Source organism: Ursus americanus, chromosome 6 (assembly GCF_024610735.1).
Source record: "Ursus americanus isolate L20-20 chromosome 6, mUrsAme1.1.p, whole genome shotgun sequence".
Lineage (NCBI taxonomy): Eukaryota > Metazoa > Chordata > Mammalia > Carnivora > Ursidae > Ursus > Ursus americanus.
Genome location: NC_142132.1, coordinates 64839617 through 64856951, shown reverse-complemented (window position 1 = coordinate 64856951; position 17335 = coordinate 64839617). Strand labels below are relative to the sequence as shown.

The window sequence follows — 17335 nt, the reverse complement described above, 5'->3', positions numbered from 1 at the left end:
ATCCCATGGAAGAAAAACAGTCTCTTCAATAAATGGTGCTGTGATATTGGACAGGCACATGCCCAAGAATGAAACTGGACCATTCTCTTACACCATACACAAAGATACACTCAAAATGGATGAAAGACTTCAATATGAGACAGGAATCCATCAAAATCCTAGAGGAGAACAGAGACAGTAACCTCTTCAACATTGACCACAGCGACTTCTTTCCTTTTTTTTTTTTTTAAGTTTTTTTAAAAACTAATTTATTTGTAAGAGCACAATCAGGGAGAGCAGCAGGCAAAGCAGGCAGAGGGAGAAGCAGGCTCCTCGCTGATCAAGGAGCCTGATGTGGGACTCAATCCCAGGACCTTGGGATCCTGACCTGAGCTGGAGGCAGATGCTTAAGAGACTGAGCCATCCAGATGTCCCCACAGTGACTTCTTTCAAGACATGTCTCTAAAGGCAAGGGAAACAAAAGCAAAAAAGACATTTTGGGATTTCATCAAGATAAAAAGCTTCTGCACGGCAAGCGAAATAGTCAACAAAACTAAGAGGCAACCCACAGAATGGGAGAAGATATTTGCAAATGACATTACAGATGTAGGGCTGGTATCCAAGATCTATAAAGAACTTCTCAAACTCAATGCCCAAAAAACAAATAATCCAGACAAGAAATGGGTAGATGACATGAACAATCACTTCTCCGAAGAAGACATATGAATGGCTAACAGACACATGAAAAAATGTTCCACATCACTAGCCACCAGGGAAATACAAATCAAAACCACATTGAGATTCCACCTTATGCCAGTTTGAATGGCCAAAATTAACAAGACGGGGAGCAAGAAATGTTTTTGAGTATCTGGACAAAGGGGAACCCTCTTACATTGTTGGTGGGAATGCAGGTTGGTACAGCCACTTTGGAAAAAAGGTATGGCAGTTCCTCAAGATGTTAAAAATAGAGCTACCCTACAACCCAGCAATTGCACTACTAGGTATTTACCCGAAAGATACAGATGTAGTGAAAAGAAGGGGCACATGCACCCCAATGTTCATAGCAGCAGTGTCCACAATAGCCAAACAGTGGAAGGAGCCAAAGTGTCCTTCAACGGATGAATGGATAAAAAAGATGTGATTAATATATATAATGGATTATTACTCAGCCATCAGAAATGATGAATGCCCACCATCTGCACTGACATGGATGGAACTGGAAGGGATTATGCTAGGTGAAATAAATCAAGCAGAGAAAGACCGTTACCATATGGTTTCACTCGTATGTGGAACATAAGGAACAGAGGACCACAGGGAAAGGGAGGGAAAACTGAATGGGAAGACATCAGAGAGGGAGACAAACCATGAGAGACTCTGGACTCCACAAAACAAACTGAGGGTTGCAGAAGGGAGGGGACGGGGGTAACCAGGTGATGGGTATTAAGGAGGGCACGTGTGGTGATGAGTACTGGGTGTTATAACGCAACTGATTAATTGTTGAACACTACATCAAAAACTAAAGATAATACCGTATGTTAGGCTAAAGAAACCTAATTAAAAAAAATGGGATTCAAAAGAAAAAAGAAGTATACTGGCTGCTGAATAGGCTAAGAACAAAAGAGTGGGGTTTTGGTTTGTTTGGCTGTAGTTCTGTTGTAACAGATTTTCACCCTCTTGTCAGATCTTAGAATTCCTCATTTTTCTTTTTTCAAATTTAAGGTCTATTTTTGTGGGTGAGGGAGGGTGTATTTTGAGCCTTTCGTTTTCTGTTGTTTATTCTGTCTGCACCCATGTACCATAGTTTCAGTTACATATTTCCAAATATAACAGGGTTTGAGAAAGGGATAGAACTTCAGATATTTAGAGCCCTAAAGAGTCTAGGATGTGTAAGTCTCTTCAACTAAGCATTAGTGCCATTATTAGTAAGTAATGACCAGTCTCACTATTAAGAATGTTTTATGTACTGTCAGCTGCCTCTTTCCTATAATAACCGGGCTTTAAATAGACAACTTAAGAACCTGACCTTTGCAGTTCAGTTGTGAGATTTTTCTCTCTCTTGTCCTGAGCTCTAACTGCTCCTAACAGAGAAGGTAGAATCAGGGCACAAAAATATAAGAACAAGATAACCTTGACTTTTCTATATTATTTTAAAAAGGATTTGAAGAACAGTCTAACATTTGAAATTTGAACATGATTCAAGGCTATTACAAATAAAGTATAATTTTGGGTTTTTTGTTAGTATACAAAATAAATGTGTATTTATGTATAGGTATGACTTATTCACATATACAGTATCTCTGTAGAATATATGCATGCAAATAACTTCCAGTCCTTTACAGAAACTCATTTTCAAAATAACTAGTTTTCTAGTTAAAATAAGGGCAAACTAGTCCCATTTACCCATTTAAACTAATGTTTATAAAACTCAACATGATTAATATGTTCAGAAGCAATCTCCTAAAAGCCCAGTTTGAAAACTATTAAATAAAGCACAGTCATCTCAAATGGGTCTGTGACTTTGGAACTCCTCCCCCAATCATTTAAACTGGTTAAATAATTGCATTCTGCTACTAGAAAATTGGATGGTTATTATCCATTCCAAATTAACATTTACTTGAATGCTTACTATATGTTAGAGATTGGTATACATTTCACATGTATCATTTCTGTTGTTTGTCATGGAAACTGTGGATAAAAGTAGTAATGCCACTTTACATTAAACTAAGGTTTGGAGAGGTTAAAAAAAAAAATGTTTTGCCCAAGATCATGTGGCAAGTGAGTAATGGCATCTGAACTTGAAGTTCAAAGTTTTGCTTTTTAATTTAGCCATTGTCACTAACCGACAGGACTGAAATCTTCCTCTTTATTGTTTATACCTGGACTAAAGAAACTGCTAACTCTGTTAGTTAATTCTTATCTGGGAGAAGAGTACAGCACCAGCTGTGAAGATAATAGCAACAAAAACACATGAAAGGTCCAAGATACACTGGAGAAGACTTGGAAGAAGGAGACCAGGGTTTGCACTTGGCTCAGTTTTTGGCTTATATATCACTTTCTTCAGAAAGCCTTTCCCTACCACATCCTATTCCTTATTTGTCTCTGTTAGAACACTGAGCTCATTGTTGTAATTACCATATTGCAATGATTCTAGGTGCACATATTTTTCGTTTTAACATTCTAAAATCTGGATGCATCTTATAATTGATATTGTCTTAAAATTAGTTGGTAGCATTTCTCCTTAATTATTGGTACAAAAAATAAAAGATGTGATTTGTGGTCGATGATGTCTTATATTTGATGAACTACAATTATTTACATGTGTTCCCATGAAAAGGTTTCTATCATTGCAACAGTTTTAAATACCAGGTATACACAGTGATTTTCCAATTTCTAGTCTAGTCCTCTTTGAAGCTCCAGACCTGCATGTTGAACTGAATTTTCCTTTGCTACCACAGGGATCACCAGTTCAATATGTCTACTTTCTGAACAAACTTGTCCTTTAGTATTCCCCCATCTCAGTAAATGGAATCTACCTTTGTACATTCGTGAAGCTAAAAAGCTACCAGTTTGCCGGTGTGAATCCCACTTCCACCCTGTACTAGTTATATGAGCATACAGAGACGTGTGTTGCCTTTATTCTTCATCTGTAAAATGGGGAGCATAATAACACCTGTCTCTGAGAGTTGTTAGGACAACAACACAAGGAGTAAATGTTAGCTGACACTAATCTTCATGATACATATCTGTGACCTCTCTCCTTAACTCTGTACATGAAATTCATCATCAAATCCTGTGAGAGGTAGGCTCTTCAAAATATTTCTGTCCACTTCTATCTCATTGCTGCTTCTCCACTCCAAGCCCTCATTTTTCTCACTTATAGTAACTAATAGCTTCTACTCTTTCTCATCTCTAATCTATTCAATACAAAGATCAGTCAGCCATCTTTTAAATCAGATCATAGAGCTGCTTAAAACCCACAGTTGTTAATATGGTGTGTATTGTTCTCAGTTGTCTGCCTAGCCTCTGCCTACTTTTTCAGCCTCATCTTACACCGCTCTACCTCACAGTATCACTCATTTCTCCCAAAATGAACTCCCATCATCCTTTACTTTTCATCTTAGCTGCCACTGCCTCAAAGACATGTTCTGATCTTCCAAACTAAATAGGTACTTCAGTCCTAATATATAATCTTTCATGTTGAATTTATACCATCCATATTTGGGGTGAAGATAAGGAAGTTGAGTGATTTCCCCAAGGCTTGTAATGCTAATTATGGTAGAACTAGAATGCCGTCCCAGGACTGGCCAACTCTAAACTGTCATTCCTATGGTCCTTCCTTTGCTTCTTTGAGAGCAGAAGAAAGCATATGAATCAATGTGCTAGGCTTCTAAATATGGTCTGACTTCTCTCCTTTCTTTCCATTGAACCTTCAGGTAGGTTCTTTCAATATCCATTTCTTTGTGAGCCATCACCCCCAAATTAGATTGTGTAAACCTTTGAAGTTATTCTTCATCTATTCTTATGGTATAGTATAACATTCTTACAATAGTTCTTATATATACCTAGCACTTACATAAATTACTTTGCATACAGTAGATGCTGATTAAATATTTTTGTCTTAGGGATGTTAGAGAAAAACAGTATTTTAATCCATTTAATTTTTTCAAGGTTTGGAGATATCTCCTGAAGGAATTTAGTACCTGCCATACTCTTATACCAATCAGTAACAGTGTATTTTCTGTTTTCATATTTTGAATAGAATTGCCTGAAATTAGTTTAAAGTAAATACTTTGTGTCTTCATAGATTATTGTGTTTGTTTCACTAGAAAAACAATTAACCTTAAGTATTTTTGATTTGCTTCAGGAATTAAGTGATCTACAACGTGACCCACCTGCTCATTGTTCAGCTGGACCTGTGGGAGATGACTGTAAGCTTTGCTTTCTTCCTAGGATTTTGCTACCATTAATAATATAGGTTTGAACATTTGTTAATGACTCCAAAACTCCTTTGTTTGTTTCAGTGTTCCACTGGCAAGCAACTATTATGGGACCTGTAAGTATGATTCATATATATGAAATTAATTCCCTCAGCCATACTTCATTCTTACCATTTCACTTTTGATCAGATGTTTGTGGCTAAGGTTGAGTTTTCTTGTACTCTGAATCACTCAGGAAGCAAAATACAATTAAAGGATTTTTGATGATTTTCTGGAGCACTGGTGGCAAATACTTGTTAGGATCACTGTGATGTTTTCCTTTGCCAAATCCTTGATCATTACACATAGTCATGGATCACCCACAATTTGGAAACAGGCTGTACGTTATACATTGGCTTTATCTGTTTTTAAACACAAAAGTCAGTTGTTCAGAACTAAGCATAATTATTCTCACATCAACAATTTTAATTAAAAAAAAACAACAATTTTAGTAGGTTAGAAATGAGTCTAATTAACTCAGTAATGGAATACCTGCAAGTAACAAGCACCAGTTTGCAATAACTGTCTTCACTGTTCGTGTGTGTGAGAGAGAACTGGTGAGATAATTGCAACGGATCTATCTTTGCCAACTCGTGAATTTGTTGTTTTTAGTTTCGTTGTATTGTACTGAACTCAAAATTACCTGCTATTTTATGACTGGCTTTACTTAACACTTACTACCCTTGTTAAGATTATTTCTATACCTAAGAGGCAGTTATGACTTGAAACAGAGTTTTCTTCCTGTGCACAAAAATCCTATTGCGTAAGAATGGGCATTGATTACTTTCTGTGAGAATATACATACAAGTAACCTGTTTCCATGAACATCATTCTCTCCTCCCTCCCCTGAAAGAATTTTATCTAGTAAGGCATGGAGGCTTTAATCATATTGCTTTGTGTTTCACTTTTAAAAACAACAATTACTGAACTTTCAGAGCAGGAGTCCTGGGCAAATGTCTCAAATGACTAAACTGTTATATTAAGTTAGTTTTTTTTAAAGGTAAAATGCAATATGTTTATTTAAATAACAACTTTAAGAATCTAGTTATTTGTTTTTCATTGCTTACTAAGGACCTTCAAAATACTATTATTTAAAGGCCCACCCTTACCATTTGAATTATAGCCCTTCACAGATATTTCTTAGGTGAATCACATGTAGCAAATTGTTACAATTATGTTACTCATACCCCCTTTGTTTTAGTAATGCAAACACGCCACTCTATAATATCATTTGAATTTATTTACATTTTCTACATTCCTTATAAGTTTTGATGAACTAGAATTAAACTATATATAGTAAGAATAATTATACAGTACAGTCCTCTAATGTATATGCAGAAACTTGAGGAAGTGATGATAGTCTTGCTATTATTACCAAAGTGGTAATATAGCATGATAAGTTTAATTAAATATAAAGGAGGGGCATCTGGGTGGCTCAGTTGGTTAAGCGTCTGACTTTGGCTTAGGTTACGATCTCAGGGTCCTGGGATTGAGCCCTATGTCCGGCTCCCTGCTCAGTGGGGAGTCTCCTTGTCCCTCTGCCCCTCCCACGCTTGTGCTCTCTTTTTCAAATAAATAAATAATATAGATATTTAGGAATATATATGTGTGTATAAATATAAAGGAATATATATGTGTGTATATATATAAAGGAATTAAAATAGAATTTTAGGTATTTTGCTACCTTTTTTCTTTATCATTTTTTTCTTGCTTATAATATTAAATATATTTTCTAACTGCCATAGAGAAACATGGCCAAATTTAAATTCTTCTTGTAAAGTTGGTTCCTAATTTGATTCAATGAATATTGAATTTATCTCATTTTATTTTGAGCTTTTTTGCATTTTCCACATTATATTATAAACTGTTACTAAGTGAAGATTGGAGGTCTGAATTTTGTGTCATGTAGCCTTTCCTTTTTATAACTTGGTCTTTTTAGTTCATCTCTATTCTTGCCCCTTAAAGGACTATCAGGGGCGCCTGGGTGGCTCAGTCCGTTAAGCGTGGGACTCTTGATTTCAGCTCAGGTCATGATTTCAGGGTTATGGGATCAAGCCCCATGTCAGTTTCCCTGCTCAGTGGGGAGTATGTGCAGGATTCTTTCTCCCCCTCTGCTGCTCCCCTGCTTGCACTCTCTCTAAAATAAATAAATAAATATTAAAAAAAAAAAAAAAGGACCATCAGATCTTAGGTTTTATAAATAAGAAGGTAAATAAATACTAGCCCGAACCCTTCTTCCCATACTAATTACTGCTGCAGAAAATTCTTCGTTTCTCAAAGCAGTCTTTGAAACTCTGTAAAACCCTAGACTCATAAAAAGATCTTTTTGTGTAAGTCACACCACTGTGTGTGTTCTATTTTTGTGTTTAACTTTGATGTCATGATTGTTGGAGATTCTGCCTTCATACCTGCAAAGGGGGAAACCTGTTTTCAAGGTTAAATGATTTGAACTTAGGTCAGAATGATGGCATTTTTTTTTTTCAAATCTATTTGGGGGGGAAATCATCTTAGGTTACTAAATAAATACAGTAATCACTGATGCAAATATTTGTAATTTCAGCCTGATAGCGCCTATCAAGGTGGAGTCTTCTTTCTCACCGTACATTTTCCAACAGACTATCCTTTTAAGCCACCAAAGGTATTTTCATTTTTATGATTGACGTGACTCCTTTGTTGGGGATTTTGCTCTCTACCCCAGGATATGTACGTGATGTCAAAGACTGGGTAGATTAGAATGTTCAAACTGTTCTGTAAAATCACTGAATTTAAAATATGCTTTCTTACTCAAATACTGGACTATATCTGTAAAGCAAAAGGCAGTATCTGTTACACTATAAATTAACTTCCTTACCTTTTTTCTCCCTCGTCATTAGATACATATAGTTTGGGAAATTTTTTATGGTCAAGAGTCAGACTTTTCTGTTCAGAGGATTATCTTTGAAAGTTGACCCTATTTTTCAGTTCTTAAGTTGTTATTCAACAAAAATTTATTGAGCACCTGCAGTGTTCTGTTACATTGGGAAATACAAAAGTAAATACAACACAGTCCCTTTATTAATTGTGGTAGGAAAAATAAAAATGTGTTCTTACTACATTAAATTTAGACTGGCTCTGAAGAGGAAATAAATGATGGTGACATGAAGGAGGAGAAGTTTGTTAACAAATTCTGCCACTCAAAATAATTATTTTAGATTTTTAGAAACACCTGATTAAGATTATATATATGAAACAGTATAACAACAACTCTTGTGGAAGATTAGAATTCTTGGCGGCTTCTTTAGGATAGGTAATAGGCCCCTCAGCTTTCCTCTGGAACAGGGTCGGCACCCTGTTTTTAGATCCAGTGTCACTTGCAGGAATCAGTGATAAATTAAGAAAAGGATTACTTTGAGGGATGATGAAGCCATGGTTAATTACTTCAGGTACAACTCAGCCAGTCATACCAGCTATTATAGATTTATTTATTATATTCCAAAATACTTCCCAGTTCCTGGGGAGCAAGGGGAAACTGACTTTATCTGCTTTCACACTCCCAGTAGCTAAAACTATGTGTGCACAAAGTAGACGCTCAGTTTGTTGTTGAATACGTTTCTTCTCTAAGGTCATAGAAAGTGGAGGGCATTTTACCCTAGAGCAAACTGGTTCTGTTTTGTTCATAGTTCGTGGGTTGTCACGTTTTTGTTTTGTTTTGCCTTTAGATTGCTTTCACAACAAAAATTTACCATCCAAACATAAACAGTAATGGAAGTATTTGTCTTGATATCCTGAGGTCACAATGGTCACCAGCTCTGACTGTATCAAAAGGTAATTTCATTTATCTGATTTATAACTGTTGATAACAGTGAGACAAGAAAAATATGGCAGAAGTATCTAGGGACCAAAGTTTACAAAAAAAAACCAGTCTACTGTGTTTTCTCCTGCTTTGATTTTGCTTTGTGTTCATAGCTCTTCTGTTACTCTTTTGCTTTTATCAGTTAGCTTGGTGTGGTTAACAGGCAAATCATCATGATAAAATGAGACAAATTTTAAATATGTTAGAGCTAGAAATTTGGATGAGCCTGTTGACCCCTTTAGTTTGGGCTTTAAAGAGAGAGACAGAGTAAAAATAAGATTTTAGGACCAGTTGTCCCATTTATTAAATGGGATTGTTGATGTAATAAGTAAAGCTTTACACCTCTTACATCATCTAAGAAGAAATACCAGATGAGGCTGATAAACGATTTAAAATGAAAGACACATTTCACACTTTGGAATTATGCAGTACATTGAGCATGTTAGTCTAAACTTCGAATAACCAATGGCATTATTATGACTGATAACATAATCCATGTGGATTCTCAGCTTTAACAGCTTTTTTCTTGTTAAATTACCCAGATATGTACGTAGACCTTCTGAAGCCTTTTTGTTACTAGCTAATTCTATTTGCTGTGCCAGCCCTCTTAATTCATGTCTTGTTTTACTCTAGCAGAAGAGAACCTCACCATTGGAAAATACTGTTCTGAGTTAGAAGCTTCAGCCCTTGAAGTAATTGTGTAGTTTTCCCTTTTTATAAAATTTAAGAAAATTATTTCTCTTGAAGGATTTAGGGGAGGAAAGAATCTATGCTCATTTAAAAAAAAATCTTTTTGGGGCGCCTGGGTGGCGCAGTTGTTAAGCGTCTGCCTTCAGCTCAGGGCGTGATCCCGGCGTTATGGTATCGAGCCCCACATCAGGCTCCTCCGCTATGAGCCTGCTTCTTCCTCTCCCACTCTCCCTGCTTGTGTTCCCTCTCTCGCTGACTGTCTCTATCTCTGTTAAATAAATAAATAAAATCTTAAAAAAAAATTATAAAAAAAAAATCTTTTTAATAAACGCTACCTGAATGTTTAACTTATGTTTAAAAGTGATTAGGTTTATAGGAAGCAGGGTCCTTAATGATAATTATTTCAAATATTAGATAAGTAGTAGCCCTTCATGTCAGCTAGTTATTATGAATGGCAGTTTTTCTGACCTAAAGTGTATAAAATGTTCGTGTCGATTCTAGTGCCTTTTTAAAAATCACATAGTGTAACTGTTATGCACTAGATGCAAGAAAGTTCTGGTGTCATAGGGTTATTCAAATTAATATACTCTTTCCTGGAATGGTATCACAAAATGTAATTCATTTGGTGTAAGTGGTTAAGTACTTACATATATAAAAGAAATGGCAGACTGCCAGATGTTGAGCACTAATTTTCTAACATTGGTAGCTTTTTATAAATATTAATTGGTATTCTTGGCTTCTGGAAACTGCCCTTGAAGAAGAATTTCAAGTGGCCTCAGTGTCCTCATATGTAAAATGGGGATTATAAGAGTATTACCGCATACGGTCTCTATGCATCTGGCACATAGAAGGCACTTGAATGAATGTTAACTATTATTACTTTTTTCTTTATCTTAAAACATTTGCTTTGTGTACATGATAGTGAAGTCAGGGCACATGACTCTTAGCAGCAGGAGTGGGAAATGAGGAACTTCCCTCTTGCTTATTTTATAATGTAGCTTATACTTTGCTTATTTGTACATTTTTCACTTTTTTACATTTTAAATGTCTTATTTTGATTTTTATCATGAGTTTAGTCTGGAAACTCTGAAGATGTGAGCCCAGATAATCTACCCTATTGGTTTAATATAAAAGGCTTAGAATTTCAGTAGGCAGATAGAAGATAAGGAAGATGAATGAAATACTAATTTTTCTCATTAGCCCTTAGCAACCCCCTTTCTGTGTCATTTAAGAATTAACTCTCTTTATAAATTTACTTGTGGATTTGTAAGAGTAGGAAAAGATAAAGGAACATAGTAGAGGAAGGCGAAGATGAAATGTTCTTCCAAAGATTCCTCATACCCCTTCAGAAGTGGTGGCATGCAGTTGTAAACAGACAAATCAGGAACCAGAGTCCTTGTTCCTTACTTTTTAGGATACTTAGATTGTTTTTAAAAATGTAGCTATTTGAATTAGTATTTTAGTGTGGCAAGAAACAACTACTTTTTCAATTTTCACTTATATTTTAAAACATACAAGTTATGTATTGATAATTTCACATTATTTTTAAATGAGTGTGATACAAATAATGGCCATGGAATAAAAGATTCGTTGAAAAAAATCTGACAAATCTTTCTTCTTTGTAGGCAAACTATAGCACTTAGCCAAAGTAAAAAAAGTGCATAAACATGAGTCCAAAATGTTTTGGACTGTTAACAGTTTGTTTGCTTTACTTTGAATTGATTAGAACATAGATTTTCTGTACTAAAATAAAATAAAAAACGGACAGTTGCCTCATTAAAGTACAAAAGTATCTCTAAGAAATATCTAGGGATGCCTGGGTGGCTCAGTTGGTTAAGCATCTGCCTTCGGCTCAGGTCGTGATCCCAGGGTCCTGAGATCGAGTCCCACATCGGGCTCCTTGCTTAGCAGGGAGCCTGCCTCTCCCTCTGCCTGCCACTCCCCCTGCTTGTGCGTGCTCTCTCTCTGATAAATAAAATCTTAAAGAAATATCTAAAGTTAGGATGCTGTTCTAAAAATGTTTTGATTTAGTACCATATTTGGTGTATATTATATATGTGTTACCTAAAATTATTTTTATAGAGAACTCTTCAGATTAAATGTTGTTAATAGTTACTTTATAAGCACACATTTTTTAAATAAGTAGAAATCAAATAAAATTTAAAACTTCAAAAATTATAGTAATTTTGTATCATATACATTGTATGCTATTTATAATTTTTATTTTAAAATTAGAAGTATTTGCTCCTAAGTAAAGTTAATCTAAAAAGTAATTTAACATGCTCATTTTATTTTGTTTTCTTTATAAGTTCATTGTCTATATTCAGTAAAATCATTTTTATATATGTAATTGTTATAAAGCAGAAAGATCATTATCTGATGTGATGTTCTCTTTTCAATCTAGTTTTATTGTCCATATGTTCTCTACTTTGTGATCCTAATCCAGATGACCCCTTAGTACCAGATATTGCACAAATCTATAAATCAGACAAAGAAAAGTAAGTGTTTACTTATATTAGTTTCTGCCTGGGTGTATTTCTGTGTAGTCTGCCAAAACATAAGTTTTATCAATATATTTAAGTACCTTTAATTGTGTTTATTATACTTATACTAAGTGTGCTTATCCTTCCAATGGAAGAAATCTTTCTTTTTAAACTTTATTAGTCTTTTTACAAAAGATACTGTTCCTTCCCACATTGTGTTTAGTCCTTTACTATTTAATAGTACACGTTCTGCATTTGCATATCTATTTTTTGATAGGAAAGAACTATATATATAGTTCTAGGTAGTAAATTTTAAATAAAAGAATTTGATAATTGGAAAGCCTTGAATATTGTATTCCTTATCTTGTCCCAGCAAGAGAAGTTATCCCTAAACCCCTCCAAATTGACCTAATTTTCAAGCTGCTTCATCTTGCTGGTATCATTGATTCATTTGCAGTTTACAGACAATGCCCATTCAGGGTTGACTTTTATAGATTTCTGTTAGAAATTGATTTCTTATTTTGTTGTTTGTAACTTAGGCATGTTTTTATATTGGTTGTAGAGAAATCCATCAGTTAAAAGATCACTTGTTTTCTGTTTTATTTAATATATGAGCTTAAGTCACATTGACCCAATAATGGCATATGAATGATGATTGCAATTAAGTGTAAAAAGGTAGAGTGTACAGTTTTATATAACTAGGTCTTCTAAAAGATTCAATTTGTATGTTTTTACTATATCCCTTTTGTATGCCTACAGATACAACAGACATGCAAGAGAATGGACTCAGAAATATGCAATGTAAAATCAAAAAAAATTTCATATATGCCAGAGTACTGTAAAATCTAGGTTTTTTTCAACATTAGCAGTAAATTGAGCACTGTTTACTGTTTCATTGTACCATGAAATCCTTTGATTTTTACCCATTTTACATGTATTTCTGAAGCAAGACAAAACAAACTTCCAAAAATACCCTTAAGACTGTGATGAGAGCATTTGTCATTTTGTATGCATTGAGAAAGACATTTATTATGGTTTTTAAGATACTTGGACATCTGCATCTTCAGCTTACAAGATCTGCAATGCATCAGAAAAGCAACCAAATTATTTTTTGCTGAAACTAGATGTTTTTACATGAGAAATACTGTATGTGTTGTCTAAGATGTCATCAGTTTTATAAATCTGTATTCAGATTTCGTTCTTTGTTAGCTCACTTTATAATTTGTATTTTTTTACTGTATAGACTAAATATATTCTATTTACATGTGTGTCAACTCATTACCTTTTTCCTGTGAACAGTATTGAAAAAACCCAACAGCTGGTAATTAAATGAATTAACTGTCTGTCTCCCTTGTCTTAGGGTATTCGGTAGATTGATTGCAGATTTCTTAAACCTGAAAGGATCTTTACACTGTAATTCTCAGTATCCTGATTATGGAGAAACACTTGTTTTGATTTTGTTATACTTGACTTAACTTTATTGCAATGTGAATTAATTGCACTGCTAAGTAGGAAGATGTGTAACTTTTATTTGTTGCTATTCACATTTGAGTTTTTTTCTGTATAGGCAATATTATATTGACACCTTTTACAGATATTAATGTAGCTTTTTCCATATAAATAAAATGCTTTTTCTACTATTTGTCTTGATTACTTAAAGAAATAAATTATCTATAAGTAAGGATCAAACCTATACAATTTTGCATGAAAATTAATTCCAAATTGTGAGAATGAGGTCTGTTGTATTTGGCATTCATTGTCATTAATTATATAAATTTTATTGCTTTAGGTTTGTATCTGTTTACTGTATTATCAGCCTAGAGGATGATACACATTGGACCCTTGTTATAGAAGAGAACTGAGAATAAGTTGAGGTTTGTCTTGGATCACATTTTAAGTGGATCATTTACTAAAGTACTGTGATGAGTATAAGGCAGTGTCACCCACACTAAAGAAATTATTGACCTGAAAAATAATTAGTTATTAAAATGCTCCTCTAGGTGGAATGGACATTATTTCTTAACACTTTAAAATCTAGAATTTTTAAAATAGTAGTTTAGTGCCATCACAGTTTGAAAGAAGACATCCATTTTTTACTATAGAGGTTATAAAGAAAATTCTAAAATGATGCTTTCCTCTGTTTTTATAAATTTCCAGTTAAAAGTGATTTAAATAAGCAGGTTACCTTTGCAGATTTTAAAGAAAGCTAGAAAGTTCTAATGTTCTAACTTGGAGAAAAAATACATTTCTAATTATTTAGCATGCTTACCAAACTTGAGTGAGTGTCATTTTTAAGAGAGTTGTAGCTCTTTGGATTATTGCAGTAGCTGTATAAGTGTGCAAGAATCTGTGATGGATGTAGTTGTTAGTAAAGCATTTAAATCACTTAAGTATTTTACCACGGATCATTATTATTAAAGCACAAAGTAACCCGTTGTTAGAAAATGTGTTTTATAAATGAATGTAAAAATAATTAAATGAATTGTGAAATGGATGTTTAAGAAAATATAGGTTTAAAAAGTAACTATATTAAGTAATGTCTTGAAACAAACATATCATGAAAAACACTGCTTTACTAGGTATATGAGTATAAGCTACATTCACCCAGAATTTGAACACTCAACTTCATTAGATTTAAGTATTTGGTATATTTTGATAGTAAAGGATTTTGTTTCTTGAATATCTTTCACTTTTTTAAAACTTTGATTTGTGTGGCATTTATTTTTGGAAGTGTCTTTTTTTTTCTTTATTAAAGGTTTTGAAACTTGCCTAATTCTTGTTTGCCTTTGCTTACATCTGAATTGTATGACCAGACTCCAGAGGAGTGAGCACGAGTTCTCATAATTAAATAAAAACCTTAAGAGTTCAATGGTGGCATAATGATTAGCCAAGTCACCGTTTTAGTTAGGTTGTTTTTGCTTAATTCTGTCACGGATCTATCAGTTAACCTTGTACAGCTGCAAGTCTGAAGTCAGGGGCCTTCCTCCACAAAGTAACCATTAATTTAGGGACCCTTGGAATAAGGAAAATGGGTAGTCTTTTGGAGATTTAGGATAGTATCTCTTGAAGTCCTGGATGTTTCAAGACAGTTAAAAACCATATTCAAGTTGAATTCCGTCACCCTCATCTCCCATATTTGCATATGATTCCTGAAGTACAGGCTTTACACCTGCCTATGTAAACCATATATAATTACTCATTTTTGGTTTAAGTTATCCCCTTTGCCCCCTTTTCCTTAAACTGTTTAGAGAAAATTTTAAATTTACTTTGTAGATTAACTACTTTTAATTGCAAAAGATCATAAGGTATCAAATGAGAAATATACAAATACAGAGCACAAGGGCAACCCTAAGAGTTAATATTCAAATGAGCAACTTTTTAAAAGACTTGATAAAAATACCACATGTAGTTTTTCATTTCTTTTATTACTTCTCAGTGATCAGTTTATTTTTGTACACAGCTCAGCCATTGATGTTTTGCAGGATCCTGCTCTCACAGTCCTGTATTTTTAAGATGGAAAGATTGGGGAAATTAATTTTCCTCTCAGACTAAAAGAGGTTGTCATGTTTATTTGTTGGTAGTCAGTTTGAACTGGACTTTTAGTCAATGATGTTTTGAGTACTTCTGTAGAATCATCAGTCCTCTTACTAGGACTAGCCATGGAAAATGTGATCAGTGCTTTAGCCATGACCATATAAATAGAGCTTCAGTGTCTTCAAATTGTTGGATTTGGTCTGTTAAAATACAAGAGTATTTTTAGTTTAAATCTTTAAGTGATTATCAATATAATAAAATAATAAGAAACCTGAACTTCAGAAGTTCAGTTTTATCAATCAACTGTAAACTAGGACTTTCAAAATTTTTTTCCTTAAAACAGGTGCTTAAATGCAATTCCTTAGCCCTAAAGTGTAATGCATGTCATTTGTGAAAGTTCTCATTTTTTAAATAGTGCTTCTCTTACTGTTTAATAGTTGTACAGATAAGAGAAGATTCATCTCATTTCACTTGTAAAAATTGCTATGTATGGATAATTAGTCATTTCTACTTTTTTTTTTTTTTCCGGTACTGAGTGATGTCGGCAAACTCTCCTTAAACAATTGATATGCTTTGACTAGGAGTTTTTTCAGTAATAGTGATGTTTAAAAATTTGTGGACAGCTAATGTTTTTGGTTGTAGAAATAATCTGTAATGTAAAAGTATGTTCATGACAACTTAATAGCATTATATCACTTATTTGTATTATATTACATTTAAATTTCTGGTGCCATTGTCCTGTTATATATAAAAAGATGGTTTTAAATTGTAAATGAATTGAACTCATAGAAGGAGGGAATATTCACCTAAAAATATTAACATTTGGAGGCATTTTTGTATAATAAGGTACATTTCTTTAAAAGCTTATTTTAGCACTCTCTTAGGTTCTACTGTAGAGGAAGGGATGTGCCTTTCTTACCTCAGGAGGAAGTTGCTTTTATTATCCTGGCAAATCTATAAGATCTGAGCTATGCTTTCCCTGCATAATTTGTGTGAAGATCTCTAGCTCAAAAGATCACTATGAGTTGTGTATGAAATACGGTATTATAAACTATTAATATACATATTGTGGGGACCAGTTGTGACACCACTTGGGTTGGCACTTCTGACCCACTCATTTTTTTTTAAAGATTTTATTTTATTTTAGAACAAGTGTGAATGGGGGGAGGGGCAGAGGGACAGGGAAAGAACCTCAAGCAGACTTTGTGCTGAACATGGAGCCCAATGTAGGGCTCAATCCCATGACCCTGAGATCATGACCTGAGCTGAAACCAAGAGTGGGATGTTCAACCCACTGAGCCATCCAGGTGCCCCCTTGACCCACTCATTTTAATAGCCCACAACCACCCCACATTCAGTGTGTGAAGATGATTCATAAGACTAAGCATATGGTCATACTCATAGCTAAGATTTATTATAGGGACACAGCAAAGATACACAGCTGGATCAGAAAGAGGAAGAGACTAGAGGAACCCATGTGCAGGCTTCCTATGCTGTCCTTGAAGGGGCTACACAGAGTGTACTCCCTCCAACAGCAAAATGCATTAACATGGGCACAGTATTTCTGCCCAGGGAAGGCTGTTTAAAAAGCCCAGGGTTTTTATTGGGTGCTAAGTCATATAGGCACCCTTTGCCCACCAAAATTCTAATTTCCCAGAAGAAAAGCAGGTGTTCAATAAATCATGTAGTTTTTTAAATAGTCTGGCCGGGCTAGCGCAGCCAATACAACCCTATCAAATAGAGAAAATTTCAAAAGCCAAGTTTCTAGATGCCAGCTGAGGGCCAACCTTGTAAGCAAGCCCTTCTAAAGATTAGGCCTACACCATTTGTTGAGAAGACTA

General features: G+C 34.4%; 1 protein-coding gene across 3 annotated transcripts in view; it reads left to right on the top strand.

Annotated features, from left to right (window-relative positions):
• The window catches only part of UBE2D1 (ubiquitin conjugating enzyme E2 D1), a 38669-nt gene extending 23941 nt beyond the window's left edge, over nucleotides 1–14728 (top strand). For 2 of the 3 annotated variants that reach the window (XM_087863102.1, XM_087863103.1), the window contains exons 2-6: nucleotides 4844–4907; nucleotides 7516–7593; nucleotides 8654–8759; nucleotides 11882–11975; nucleotides 12720–14728. In XM_087863102.1, the coding sequence (XP_087719228.1) occupies nucleotides 4902–4907; nucleotides 7516–7593; nucleotides 8654–8759; nucleotides 11882–11975; nucleotides 12720–12765 (330 nt within the window). In that variant the 5' untranslated portion in view covers nucleotides 4844–4901 and the 3' untranslated portion in view covers nucleotides 12766–14728. Of the gene's footprint in view, nucleotides 1–4843; nucleotides 4908–5000; nucleotides 5033–7515; nucleotides 7594–8653; nucleotides 8760–11881; nucleotides 11976–12719 lie in introns of all 3 variants that reach the window. The other variant, XM_045783356.2, reaches the window with a different exon arrangement.
• The last annotated feature ends 2607 nt before the right edge of the window (nucleotides 14729–17335 follow it).